The 13,885-nt window shown below is 41.2% G+C and overlaps 2 protein-coding genes and 1 long non-coding RNA gene across 3 annotated transcripts in view; all 3 read right to left on the bottom strand.

Moving 5' to 3' along the window:
• LOC143511742 (interferon-induced protein 44-like) overlaps positions 1-13,885 on the bottom strand; it is a 108,520-nt gene that overhangs the window by 38,547 nt on the left and 56,088 nt on the right. The gene's annotated exons all lie outside the window — the stretch shown is intronic.
• LOC143511554 (interferon-induced protein 44-like) lies at positions 1,114-9,498 on the bottom strand. Its single transcript, XM_077001156.1, has 7 exons — positions 9,225-9,498; positions 8,841-8,871; positions 7,766-7,970; positions 7,472-7,615; positions 6,579-6,750; positions 3,289-3,389; positions 1,114-3,202 (listed from the first exon to the last, which is right to left on the bottom strand). The coding sequence occupies exons 1-7, from the start codon at positions 9,454-9,456 to the stop codon at positions 3,017-3,019; spliced, it is 1,071 nt and encodes a 356-aa protein (XP_076857271.1). The 5' UTR covers positions 9,457-9,498; the 3' UTR covers positions 1,114-3,016.
• LOC143511555 (uncharacterized) lies at positions 9,824-13,099 on the bottom strand. Its single transcript, XR_013130158.1, has 3 exons — positions 12,989-13,099; positions 11,172-11,204; positions 9,824-9,914 (listed from the first exon to the last, which is right to left on the bottom strand). It is a non-coding gene; the product is annotated as an uncharacterized LOC143511555 (long non-coding RNA).

The following is a 13,885-nucleotide window of genomic DNA, read 5'->3' as shown; positions in this document are numbered from 1 at the left end:
GGGATCTAACTCGACAAGAGTCGAGAGGTTTGGCGGTCAAACTCCACGGAGGGGGTTATACAGGTGGCACCATTGGTGGTTACCAGGCAGGGTAACTGAGTGATTGGGAGTTGCACCCTCGGCTGGGAGTCGAGCACCAGTTGGCCGCGCATAACTGTGGGCCGACGAGCACAGTTAGCAGAAAACCAGTGAGAGTGAAGGTTGCGCTCTGTGTGAGTGTGAGTAGCTAACTCTGTTCTAATTATTCTAATTAATCTAATTATTTTGGGCAACACGGTGGCTTGGTGGTTAGCACGTTTGCCTCTCAGCACTGGGGTCTTGGGTTCAAGTCCCTATCTGAGTGGAGTTTCCATGTTCTCCCTGTGTCTGCGTGGGTTTCCTCCGGGATCTCCGGTTTCCTCCCACAGTCCAAAAACATGGAGGTTAAGTAAATTGGCAGTCCCTGACAAATTCTCCCTGAGTGTGTGTCTGTGTCTCTGTGTTCAATAAAAAGTAGTGTGTGTGTGTGTTTGCTTGTATGCCCAGTGGTGTATGGTGCTCTGCCACTAGGGTCTGTCCTCTCTCCCCTTCCTGCACCCCATTCAGTCCAGGGGGCTGTGGATCCCGGAAGAGAGTACGCTGTGCGCAATTGGCTGCCGCTTCTCGCCAGTGTGTGATTGATTGTCTGTGACTTGTACCTGTGTTAAATTGTAAAGTGCCTTGGGAATTCGGAAAGGCGCTATATAAATTGAACATTCATTCATTCATTCATTAATTATTTTATTTGGTTACATTTTATCTTATTTTAATATTTATTTTAATTATTGGATTATGCTTTTTCCTTTTTATCTTTTAACATTTTCTTTTGTCTTATCTTTGCTTCGTTTTGTGTCTTTTTATTTATTCTGTAAAGCACTTTGAGTTGCATGTATGTATGTATGAAAGGTGCTATACAAATAAGGATTAGACATGAGCCTTGGTGGATCTTGGATCTTTTCTCCTCACTTTAATTTTCTTCAGTAATGCACCAAATTTGTCATCCGTCATAATGTGACTTAGCACACCAAAATAAACACAATTGTTTATTCATTCAATTATGTGTGATGGTTTTATTGTGATATTCATTACATTAAAAAATATACTTGTATGCTACACAACTGGAATATGATATGGAACATGATTGTATTTTTTCTGATTGTATTTAAAAATTTTTTGGCTATAAATGTGGCATTAAACAAGTAAACTTAAAAAAACTGTCACGTAGGGCTACGCCCCCCTCTCCTAGCTGTCACTCCGGGTTCCCTCGTGTCTGTGTTCCTTGCCCGTTTGTCCCGCCCTGCTCGTTTGTCTCCATGATTCCCTATTATCCACCACGCCCCGTGTCACTGTCATCACCTGTTCCTTGATTAAGTTCTTGTATTTATAGTCTCTGAGTGTCCCATGTCTTTCATATTCGTAGTGTGTTCAAGTTTATTCATTCTGATCACCTGTTACTCGTGTTCCCTGTGTCTCCCTGCATTGTTCGCATTTCCCTCCCTCCGCTACTACCGGAAGCCACTACCCGAAGGCTCCCCAAGAATTTTTTGGGGGGGAGTAGTGGCCACGTCAGCCAGGAGGTCCTGCCCCCGATGACGTCAGCATGGCGGTCACGCCCCACGATGACGTCGATATGGCAGTCACGCCCCCCGAAGACGTCAGCCTGGTGGTCTCACCTCCCGAGGACATCAGCCCGATGACCCTGGCTCCAGACGACGCCTGCCCGGCGGCCCCGGCTCCCGATGACGCCTCTTTGTCACCTCTGCCTCCTGTTCCCGCGACACAAAGGGGGTTGTCTCCTGTTCCCGCTACCCGTCGGCAGGCCCCACCTGTTCCCGCTGCCCGTCGGCAGACCACGCCGGTTCATGTTCCCGCTGCCCATCGGCAGACCACGCCGATTCCTGTTCCCGCTGCCTGTCAGCAGGCCCCGCCTGTTCCCGCTGCCCGTCGGCAGACCACGCCTGTTTGCCCTGAGACTGTGCTGCCCATGTGAGCGCCTGGACTCTATGATAGTTTTGCTCCTCCCCTTAGTTGTCCTGTTTCATTGCCCATGTTCCCCTTGCTCCCATGTTCCGTCCCTGGTTTTGTGTTGGTCCCGGTTCCTGTGTGTGTGCCTGTTCATGTCCTTGTGCCCGTTCCTGTGTGTGTGCCCTGTGGTGTTGTCTCTGTCCCGGTCCCCGTGTCTGTTCCCCAGATCGTGACCCACTTTGTTCCTGTCCCAGTCTCAGTCGTCCAAGCCGTCTTTGCCTCTGACTTTGCCTCTGCCCTGTTCCCTGGCCCCACTCCTGCGTCTACTCCCGGTCCTGTCCCGTTCAGTCTTGCTCCCATGCCTCGCCCAGGCCCAGCTCCTGGCCAGTCTCTGGTTCCCCTGTCCTTGCCGTGCCCCAGTCTCCGTGCCCTGCTTTCCCTTGGTCTGTTCCTCCAGTCTGTCCTGCGTCCGCTGTCCCTGTCCCTCGCCATGTCCTGTGATTCCCTGTCCTGTCTGCCCTTGCGTGCCCCGGAGTGGCACGCTTTGAGGGGGGGTACTGTCACGTAGGGCTACGCCCCCCTCTCCTAGCTGTCACTCCGGGTTCCCTCGTGTCTGTGTTCCTTGCCCGTTCGTCCCGCCCTGCTCGTTTGTCTCCATGATTCCCTATTATCCACCACACCCCTGTGTCATTGTCATCACTTGTTCCTTGTTTAAGTTCTGTGTATTTATAGTCTCGGAGTGTCCCATGTCCTTCGTCGGATATTCGTAGTGTGTTAAAGTTTATTCATTCTGATTGCCTGTTACTTGTGTTCCCTGTGTCTCCCTGCCTTTTTCGCGTTTCCCTGTTTTTGTTATGCCTGTGTACCTTTGTTATTCGGACTGCCCTCCCACTATGACCCCTGACTGCTTCTCTGATTCCGATGATGGTATGTCCTTTAATAAATCTCGCTCTTCTCAGCATTTGTGTCCGTCCTCTCGCTCCACAGCGCGAGCTGCATTACAAAAACATTGTTGATTTTTCAACAATTTGCATCATTGTTTGTTTGTTGACATGGTGGAGCAGTTGACCACATATTTATGAACCCAGGGTATAATATGCTTTAGGGCATCCAGCATAAGGCAGTTTGTATCTTCATTCACAGTGGTCTCTTCATAGTAGTTCTTCACAGGGAAGATACAGTTCACTGGAACACCCAGCAAATTACTGCATTTCTGCATCTGGACAAAAACACAGTGTTACCGTATGGCAATGGTTAATCTGAGCAAAAGTACCCACACATGTTCCCACTAGCAATTTCACTCACGTTTTCCTTAATTTTCCTGCTTCTGTAGATGCAGTGCAAATTTCGGGTTGTCAGTGGGCAGGCAAGATCAACTCTAGTCATAAAAACCACTTGAGGGAACCCTGTAGCACAGATATACAGATGAAACATATTCTCTGACTAACAGAACAAACAAACAGAATTTGCACTACAGCAAAATAATTTGCATATATGGTTTACGCTAAAACACTTCAGGAGCCCAGCAATTTATAAACATTGTGTAAAGGAGAGAAAGACATGCAAAATATAGTGTTCATGGTTGAAAAACCTATAATAATGTATTATCACATATGACCCCTCCCTCACTTGTCAATCATGTCTGTGTTGCTTTACCTGTGTTTTGTTTAGTCCTTGTTATCCTGTGTATTTTTATACTGTAACGCTGGGGGCGTCAAGGAACAAAAAGGCAGACACAAATGCTGAGAAGTGCGAGATTTACTAAAGGGTATTCCATACTCTGGGTCATACAGGCAGGCTTGGGTCAAATCAGAGAGTCTGAACATGAAACATAGCCAAGACGCAGAGACAACAAACACAGAAAACAACTAGAAACCAAGACATAGAGCTATACACCAAAGTATGATCACCAGAACAGGCTGTATGCAAAACAATGACCAGCAACAGACAAGACCAAACTTAGGATATAAATAGACCAGACTAAACAAGCAACACATGAATCCAGTAACGATGGGGTTACAAACCATGACGAGGGACTATTCAATTCAATTCAATATACTTTATTGATCTCACGAGTGGGAAATTCAAGTTCCCCCGGGGCCCTGGTGTACAGCACGAGAACCCAGAGTGGCTGCTGCATCACTGTAACGCAGCATGAGCTGCGGAGCGAGGGGACGGACACAAATGCTGAGAAGAGCGAGATTTATTAAAGGACATTCCATATTCGTCGTCGCTGAAGCAATCCGGGGTCATAACAGGAGGGCAGTCCGATTAACACGCATACACGTGCATACTGACAACAGGGAAACACTGACAAGGCTGGGAGACACAGAGAACGAAAACAATGGGCGATGAGTAAACAAAATTAGAACATACCACGAACAACCAAGATCAACCAAGAACATCCGACGAAGGACATGGGAGACTCAGGGGCTAATATACACAGAACTGAAAACAAGGAACAGGTGACGACAATGATACAGGGGCGTGGTAGATATTGGGGAATCACAGAGACAAACGAGCAGGGCGGGATGAACAGGCAAGGAACACAGGCACGAGAGAATCCGGAGTGACAGCTAAGGGAGGGGGGCATAGCCCTATGTGACAATCACGTAATTTATATGCACCACCATTCACAGACTGGGGGAGAAACAGAGAGATAAACACTAGGAGGAGCCAGAAAAATATGACCACAGGTTATTCTCACAACAGGACAACAGTCTGTGTGCACGCAAAAAATCCCCATAGCACATACAAGCATTGATAACACAGACAGTCAAGCAGAGAAAGGCGTGACTCATTCAGATAGAGAGGGGGGAAGCGAGAGGCCTGGCACACAGTTTTTTTTGTTTGCGGTGGAAGGTGAGAGCCATCTCTGACAGTCTCTGTGTGGGGGAAGGAGCACAAGACGATGACCTTCTGGGAGAATTTTGTTTGGGTGCCAATTCCTAGTTTGGGTGAGGAATTTAGGGCAGTCATGGCCTGGTGGTTAAGGAACTGGTCTTGTGACCGAAGGGTCCTGGGTTCAATTCCCAGACCTGAGGCTATGACTGAGGTGCCCCTGAGCAAGGCCCTTAACCCTCAATTGCTCACTTATATAAAAAAAAAATGTAAGTCGCTCTGGATAAGGGCGTCTGCCAAATGCCACAAATGTAAATTTAGCAAGGAGCCCGTCCTTGAACACTTGAGCACACAGAACTCCTCTTAAGTCGGCAGTCTCCCAACTGATCCAACTTCATGCGTAGAGCATTGATACCCTCCACGATTTAATCCAAGCTTTTACTAACAGTCACAATCTGCATTCTGACAGCACTACCCATTGCATCAATCATGTTGGGCAATTTTCGTGGGCCTTCGATAACTGACCCCACTCTTTTGATTTCCCGATACACTAGGGCAATGCCTAATCCAATCAGCAGAACCCCAGTGATCAAAGTTCCAAATAAGAACACGTCCTCAACAGCTTCCAGGGAGAGAAGCACGAGAAAACATATCCAGCTGAGAAAGTTCCGTCCGGACATGTGGGTTCTCCCGCACCATCACTCCACAATTGTGTCAATTGCGTTGAAAGACCATCTAATCAAATTCATTTTCTTTGTTTAAATTCGAAGAGCAGCATCAGGATACTAAGACGAGACAGAGAAGCCGAGCAAAAAAACCAGGGAAGGAAGTGCAGGAGCAAGAGAAGTGCGACCACCTCTCGTAAAAACCGGAAGAAGAACAAAACAAAACATACATGATTGAAAGCTGGGGGAGGGGCTAACTGTGACATATACTATGTTTTCAGTTCATTGTCTGGTTGTTCTAGCTTGTTTACTTAGTACAGGTTTGTGTCTACTCAGCCTTTTTTGTACATAGCCTTGGTTGTTGTATGTAGTTTCTTGTATTCATTAACCTTTTTTAAATATATTTTTAAATATACCCTCATTATTGTTGTCTGTAGGTCCAGTTTTTGTATGTCTGATTGATGTAATCTATCTTTTGTATCCTGTTGTTCATTGTGTTTTGCTTGTCATATGTTAAGTGTTGGTAAATTGACCTTAGAACATTCTAACAAATCTTGTAATGGTTTTGCCCCAAATAAATCTACATTTTCTCAGCAAATGTGTCTGGCTCTTGATCGTCCCATGGTACAAATCTGTTTACATAAAACATATTAATAGAATGAAATCCGTGCAATGAATGATATGGGCTTGGCAGAAGTCTAGGTGGAAGGGATTGCTCTTGTTAAATTTAGGGGGGGGGGGGGGGTGTACTTTTACATTTTTTATTTTCTGTTGTCCTAAATGACACTGCATGCTAATGAGACTCATGAGCTCATGAGACTTTTCTTCTTTTCTTCTCGGTTTTTCCTCTGTTTATAAATTATAAATGTACACTATAAGATCTACAAGATCCTGACCACCGATTTTTATTAAATAGTGTTATTGGTTATTTTTAAACCTTCACTTTTGGCATATAAAAAGTCTGCCATCAAATCAGTTATATTGGTACAAAATATTTTTTTTGTCATAATATTGTTTTTACAGCACTTAATTTATTCAGAGTACAGACTTGATAGCTGGGAAGTTACCAAAAGCAAGTTTGAGACTCACCGATTCTGCTTGCTGCTTCTCTAACTTTCTTCATTTTGTTGATAACTTCGACATCCATCAGTGCAATCTTGTCTGCTGCAATAACATTCACTAGGCAGTGAATCCTATCACTCAGGCTGGGATTTATGCGATAAAGTGGGTTGTCCTCAAGAATTTGACCTGTCGGGTTGAACTAAAAGAAAGAAACAAAGCAATTGTCACATAGGGCAATACCCCCCTCTCTTAGCTGTCACTCTGGTTCCCTGTTCTTCATGTCTGTGTTGTTCCTTGCTCGTTTATCCCGCCCTGCTTGTCTGTTGCCCTGGTTTCCAACTGTCTGCCACGCCCGTGTCGTCATTGTGTTCAGCTGTGTCTAGTTTAGTCATGTGTACTTAAATCCCTGTGTTTCCCCAGCCTGTTATCAGTTATTCGTGGATTAATGTTCGATTGTGGTTTGGTGAATCAATGTTCTGGTATTTCCCATCTCCGTTGTTTTTCTCTCAGTTCTTGTTACCCCACCTTGTTCGTTTTATTCTGTGTTATCATGCCGTTGTATTTGTTATGTCTGGATGGCTCTCCGGTTACGACTTCTGCCTGCCCTGTTGACCAGGTTAGTGGAATTCCCCTTATTAAATCTCGCTCCTCTCAGTGTTTGTGTCCACCTCCTCACTCCACAGCATACGCTGCGTTACAGCAATGTACATGGCATACTGGCTTGGATAGTATGCATACTGCCTACTTTCATTTTCCTTTGTTTTTCTATACCTTTTTTTCCCAAATATTTTCTGCTTGAATGTTATTTCAGTTCTACAGCATACTGCAGATGTTTGTCCTTCACTATTACATATTTTAAGAGGATTGAAATACCAGTCGTAGTAATGTGTACAGTGACATGCATGTTATTTGCATCTTACCACATAACCCTCTGTTATGTGTCCTTTCAAAGCATTGATGATGTCATCACTGCAAACTCCTTCAGATTCTCCTTTTTCTACACCCATTGTATCGCTGAAGATCAAAGGTAACGCACCTTCTGTCCCAATACTATATTTTAAATACTGAAAAAATACCACATCATAAAAATAAAACATCATCACCAAAAACAACAATAATAGAATTACCAATATTAATCACAATTATGGTACAGCCCAAGACATCAGACAAATTATGTTCCTGAACAGAGTAGCAGGGTTACATTGTGTACTCACATTTTTAGTATAGCATTTAGACAGTGTTGCTACTGGACAGTTTACACATAGTCCTTCAAACTGACGATCTTCAAAAATGGTTCTGATGGTATTTATGATGCTGGATTTTCCTGCTCCAACTGGTCCATACAGGAGGAAGCGAAGTTGTCTGACATGGTCATTATCAATTTTAAATTCCTTTAGAGAACTGACCGTTGCATTTTGTCTAAGAAAAACAACAACACAAACAAAAAACACTTTCTTCACAGTAATAGTCCACAGTAGTGCTGAGCGGTATACCAGTTCGCACCGAAAACCATTTTTTATTTTTGTTATGATAAGAATTTTTCATATCCTACTTCCTGCTTTCTTGCTGTTCAGATGCTTTTCTGCTAGCTCTGCTTGTTCTGTACAGTTATTTTATTTGAGTTAGATCTACAAGTTAAAAGTTATTTTTACAAGTTAAAGGGATTCATTACTTCACTGGGTAAGCTTTTTTATTCATCTATAAAGAATCGTTTAGCATTTTTGACTTCAAGCAATGTTACATACAGGATGCACACAAAATGAAAGCTGCTTTAAGTGTCAACACTGTATAAACTATTCCACAAGTTTTTTTTTATAGATATGATTCACTGTAACATCAGAAGCAAGTGTATTTGAGATTACCTAACAACTATAAGTGGTGGGATGCAAATGTAATAATTTAATGTGACCCAGGACTCTACAAGATTATTAGTCAGTATAACATTCCCAGGGTTGGCAACTCTCACGCATTGAGCGTGAGACACACGCATTTGACCGTCTTCACACGCTCTCATGCCACACTTCTGATATCTCACGCTGAAAAAAAAAATCTAGTTTATTTACCTCTGATCCATATCTATGATTCAATGAGTTACTAGTTAGCTCTGGTGCCAACCACTGTCGATCGATCAATCGCGATATAATACTTAATTTGTGTCCATTTTACACCCCGCCCGGTAACAATTTACGTTCAAGACTACCATGTAGAAATGGACAAGCATCACCAGCATGACGGTGTTGTTGATCTTTGACCCCATGACACAACATGACAGATTGACTGTGGACTTACTCCCATTGTACTGTCCTCCACTCACTGAGTTCTGTAAGAGACACAGAATTTGTAACAGGAGTTAGCAAAGCACTTGAAGGGGTGCACATTAATGACATGTGTTTTTACAAACACACAAAATCATAAAATTTATTTAATTCCCAGCCTGAGTTAAGAAACACTTGCTCTTTGGATGCACAATGTTAAAATGGAAATATGGTCTTTAACAGTGACTGTGCATTTCCAAGTCTGTGAGTCTATTTTTATGTGTATTTAAGGTTCAAAAATGCTTTTTGCATATTCTTCTGGCATCACAAGGAGATTGTTTTGCACATATAAAGGAATCTACAATAAGTTGAAAGAATGTGGGTCTGTTGGAAAGTAAATATAAAAGTCACTCCATACCAACATTCACCATGGCAGAGCAGGAGGCAGTACCCAAATTGTTCTCCAGCTGTATGGTATAATTCCCGTCATCTCGTTCATCAGCGTTCAGAATTTTTAAGGAACACTCTGTACCATCTTGTTTCATGATGTGTTTGTCCTGCACACACATCAGTTTTTGTCCATCCTTCTCCCATGTCACAGTTAATCCTTCTGTGTTTGTCTCACAGGAAAGAATGATTTCTTTGCCCATTTTGACTTGTTTATCACCCAAAACTGTGATGAATTCTATCGTAAAGAGAATGACATTATTTATCCACAACATGTTCATTCACATGTTCTCTTTAATTAAAGTTAGACAGCAATATCACTGACTATCACCTTGACTGCCACAGCACTAATGATTTAACTATCTATAAACTGAACTGGGTGTGATGGAGGAGAGATTCATGACCTGAGACTGAGATCCTTTGTGTTTTGAATCAGTTGAGTTCAAGATAAAATGATACGCAGACACTCATACAATGCCATATTATGATCTATTTATTAACAGTAACCTGAAAAATTGAACCAGATGTGATTTAGAAAAATGCAATATGTGCACAGCTGGTTAGTACACAGTCACTGTTAATCCTTCTGTGTTTGTCTCACAGGAAAGAATGATTTCTTTGCCCATTTTGACTTGTTTATCACCCAAAACTGTGATGAATTCTATCGTAAAGAGAATGACATTATTTATCCACAACATGTTCATTCACATGTTCTCTTTAATTAAAGTTAGACAGCAATATCACTGACTATCACCTTGACTGTCACAGCACTAATGATTTAACTATCTATAAACTGAACTGGGTGTGATGGAGGAGAGATTCATGACCTGAGACTGAGATCCTTTGTGTTTTGAATCAGTTGAGTTCAAGATAAAATGATACGCAGACACTCATACAATGCCATATTATGATCTATTTATTAACAGTAACCTGAAAAATTGAACCAGATGTGATTTAGAAAAATGCAATATGTGCACAGCTGGTTAGTAATAATTAAATTAAGTTCAAAATTTTCTTTTCTTGAGATGTGTCTGTATGTGACTATGACTATGGATTTGGATTTGCCTTTAATAAGTTGAGCTCATCTGATTGCTCAATTTAAGACCGTTTTATTTACCTAGAGAGTTTGGATGCATTTTACTTTTTGTGGTATACGCCTCTCCCGATGGAAGAGCTACTAAAGCAGCAAATACCATTGCTGACTGCGTCCATGAGTTACAACTTAAATACCCTGATGCCCCAGCAATAGTAGTTGGAGATATGAATCGGTGTCACCTGGACTCTGTGTTGCCTGGTTTTGAGCAATATGTTAAAAACCAAACCAGGGCAAATACCATTTTGGACAAGTGTTTTGTAAATATTACGAATGCTTAAAATTCAAAATGTAGGCCTCCTATTTTAAATTCATAAAGTCTTAATTGCTTGTCCATATCTGTAAAGTCAGGATTTAAATATTTGATTAAGATATGTTCAAAAATTGTGGGTCAGCCTCTGGAAAGATTATATGAGACCACTTATCATACCAACACAATGCGGCTGGCTAAAAACATAATTTTTGGTACTAATCATGTTTTGAAGAGTGAATATGTACTTCTCCCATGGGGGCGGCGTTATAGTGTTCCAAGGTTCAATAAGGTTAGACTGAAGAATTCTTTTGTATATCAGTCAATCCTTAATTTAAACAAAGAACTTAATCTATAACTTTAAAAGTTGTTAAAATATGAGTAAATGGTGTACGTACTGTACAATGTTTGTGTCCTATGTGTTGCTTATGTGTTAATGGAGCTACTGTTTGTATGCAAGACAAATTTCAGATCTGATCTGATAATAAAGTATTATCATCATCATCATCGTCATCATCATCATCATCATCATCAATTTACAATGTCAGTGTGTATACAATGTAATTTAAACTCACCAGGTTTTGACTGGCTTCCTCCCATGACTGAATCTATGGAAGTAAATTCAAATGTTTTATCCATGTATTTATTTGTAGTGATTATTGTGCATTGTGTTTTTATGGTTAAACAGGCCATTACATACAAATCAAAGATATACAAACACCTGTAAAATTTCTCAGCGTCAATGTACCTACAGTTCTGTTCATTTCTTCTTCTGATGTTAATGACATTTGCAGCAGACTAGTGGCAGCACAGAGTATTGCTGCATGTTGCATTAGTAAATTAAATGCTCTGTCTCTCCTGTCTACCACAATTATACAAATTGTTTCTTGCCTGCCTTCTCCTCCAAGCAAAAATGTAGATACTCTTGTGAAAATGATCAAGACAATCAAGAAAAGGAGTGAAGGAGAGAGAGAGTAAAAAACTTTTCTGCCATTAACACATAACTTGTTGGCCCCTGGGTGCAGATATATGTCTATGTATAACCCTGATCTTCATTACTGTCAAAGAATTTTTGCTTTTGAATAAGTCCCTTCAATGATAGATTGTTTTGAATTTTGTTGAAAAACATGAACAACATTCAGACATTAGATAAACAAACCCAATATAAGCCTTTATTTCAGAAGCTTGTGCAGATTACCAGAACGTTTAGGACTAGCAGGCCTGTTCAGGAATACCTATTTTTAACTAGTCACATACCTTATTGCTTCTATAGGATAGGAGACTACTGATACTACAGCCATACCAAGAACGGTCCGCAGGTGGCAATAACAATACTACCAAAGTAAACTAGGAATTGATTAGTAGCCTAACCATTGACTAAATTGCATAAACAAGGACACATTAATTTCTTTTAAAAATATAAATATAAACTTTGCACCATTTATTTTAAATATTTTGAAACTGTTACAGTGCAACAAACTCATAATACAGCCCTAAAATTACTATTCAGTTCCATTAACAATGGCAATAATTGAAAGTGTTTCAATGAAAATTAAAGTGCTTCAAGAACTGCAAAACAATGAGACATAAATAAAGTATAAGCCAATACAGTTTATTGCAGAAAACGTCTTTCCCCTCGCATTATTTCTTCCTTTTTGGACAGGATTTTGGGTTAGCAGAGCCTTTCCCTTTGAACATGTTTGGTGGCTGTGTAGATGACCCTTTGGATTGGCCATAAAAGAGTGGGGAAAAAACGTGTTGGTGCAGAGGTAGTGGCAGCTGATGCTGAGGATCTATCTGGTGAGAAGGAGGCTGTGGCAGATGGAGGGCAACTGACTTGTCCAGAGCTGGTGGAGGTGCACATGTATTTCCCAAGATTTCCTACTGAGTCTATCAATTTGTTTGGTCAAAGCAAGTCCTGCCCTGCCCTGTTTCTGACTGGCTTAATGGCTAGTAGTCTAGGCCTTGGTGTTGGTTACAGTGAAACCTGCGCATGTCAGATCAAGAGAAGTGTCAGATCCTATGGTCAGATCACTAGGCGAACCTTTTTTGTTTTTTCTCGCAGACACGTTGGTACTCCGGAATTCTGGCGTGGAGCCTGAAAACTATCAGGCCTGAAAGTTGTTACTTATTACTTATGAATGTATTTCTTAATTATATTATAAGAATGAAAAGATTATGTAAATTGGTTCTTTTAAATATTAGAACATTAAAATGAGAATATTTTTAAATGAGGCTTCAGTTTATGAGTAAAGATTGCAAACATTTCTAAAATTGTCTGTGTTTAATGTGTATGTCCTTACTGCATGCCAAATATATTTTTATATTCTCTATTTTATATTTATCTTCTCTATTGCCTTAGAAGCCCAACCCAACACACAGCATCTCTTACCTTAGTAAGAAGAGTGAGCTGCTCCTTCCTCTGCTGCTCTGTGTCTGCACCTCTCTGTCTGTCTATAAATGCTTCTTCTGAATTCAGCTGTACACAGCCTGCTTTATCAGGGCTGTGGTGTAGATTAGTCACTATGAAACTGAAAGTCAAGGTTAAACATGTTTTCTTCATGGAGGTCACCAACAACATAATGATATAATTGAACTACATAACATAAAATCTCAGACGTCTCATGTTCCATGTATGGACCAAGGCTCTACCCTCTGCCTCTCAAGTCATCCCAGACTACAACACCCATAATACGTCTGAGTGTTCATGTCTGACTAGCCAGTCATCAGCCCTTTCCCCATTGTCTCTACCCTGATTTCAAATTAACCCTTTGCAATGGAACATATTTTCCCCTTTCTTTTGTAAAGTGTTGCTATGGTCATCTCAAGTGTACTGAGCAGGTTTCTGTGATCCTTAATCTCCATGTATCTCTTTATGGAAGTCGTATTTGACTTTTGCTTCATTTGGTTTGCTGGGTTGGACTGAGTTGAAAAGTTTTATCAACTGTTCTCCCCTGCTGACCTTTGTCTGGTTATCAACTATGAGTGTGCAATGTGTTATTATAAACCTTTTGCATATTTCCTTATCTTCTCTTATCTGTATCAGACTGGTTGCTTTTTCTTCCATTACCAGTTTAAAGTGTAACTCCACCTGTTCAAAGCAACTGTTTCATTTTTGTAAGCATGGGCATTAATAAGCTAAAACCTCAAAGGTAAAAAAAATCATGACTTGCAAAAGCCAGTTTTAAAAAAACAGAAATAGGTATGTGAGTGTTTTCATACATTTTTAGGAAAAATATGATGCAAGGATATGGCACAAGAAAAGAGGCTGTCTGGACATAGCTCTTTG

Source organism: Brachyhypopomus gauderio, chromosome 4 (genome assembly GCF_052324685.1).
Source record: "Brachyhypopomus gauderio isolate BG-103 chromosome 4, BGAUD_0.2, whole genome shotgun sequence".
Taxonomy (NCBI): Eukaryota; Metazoa; Chordata; class Actinopteri; order Gymnotiformes; family Hypopomidae; genus Brachyhypopomus; species Brachyhypopomus gauderio.
This window is presented reverse-complemented; position numbering and strand designations above follow the sequence as displayed.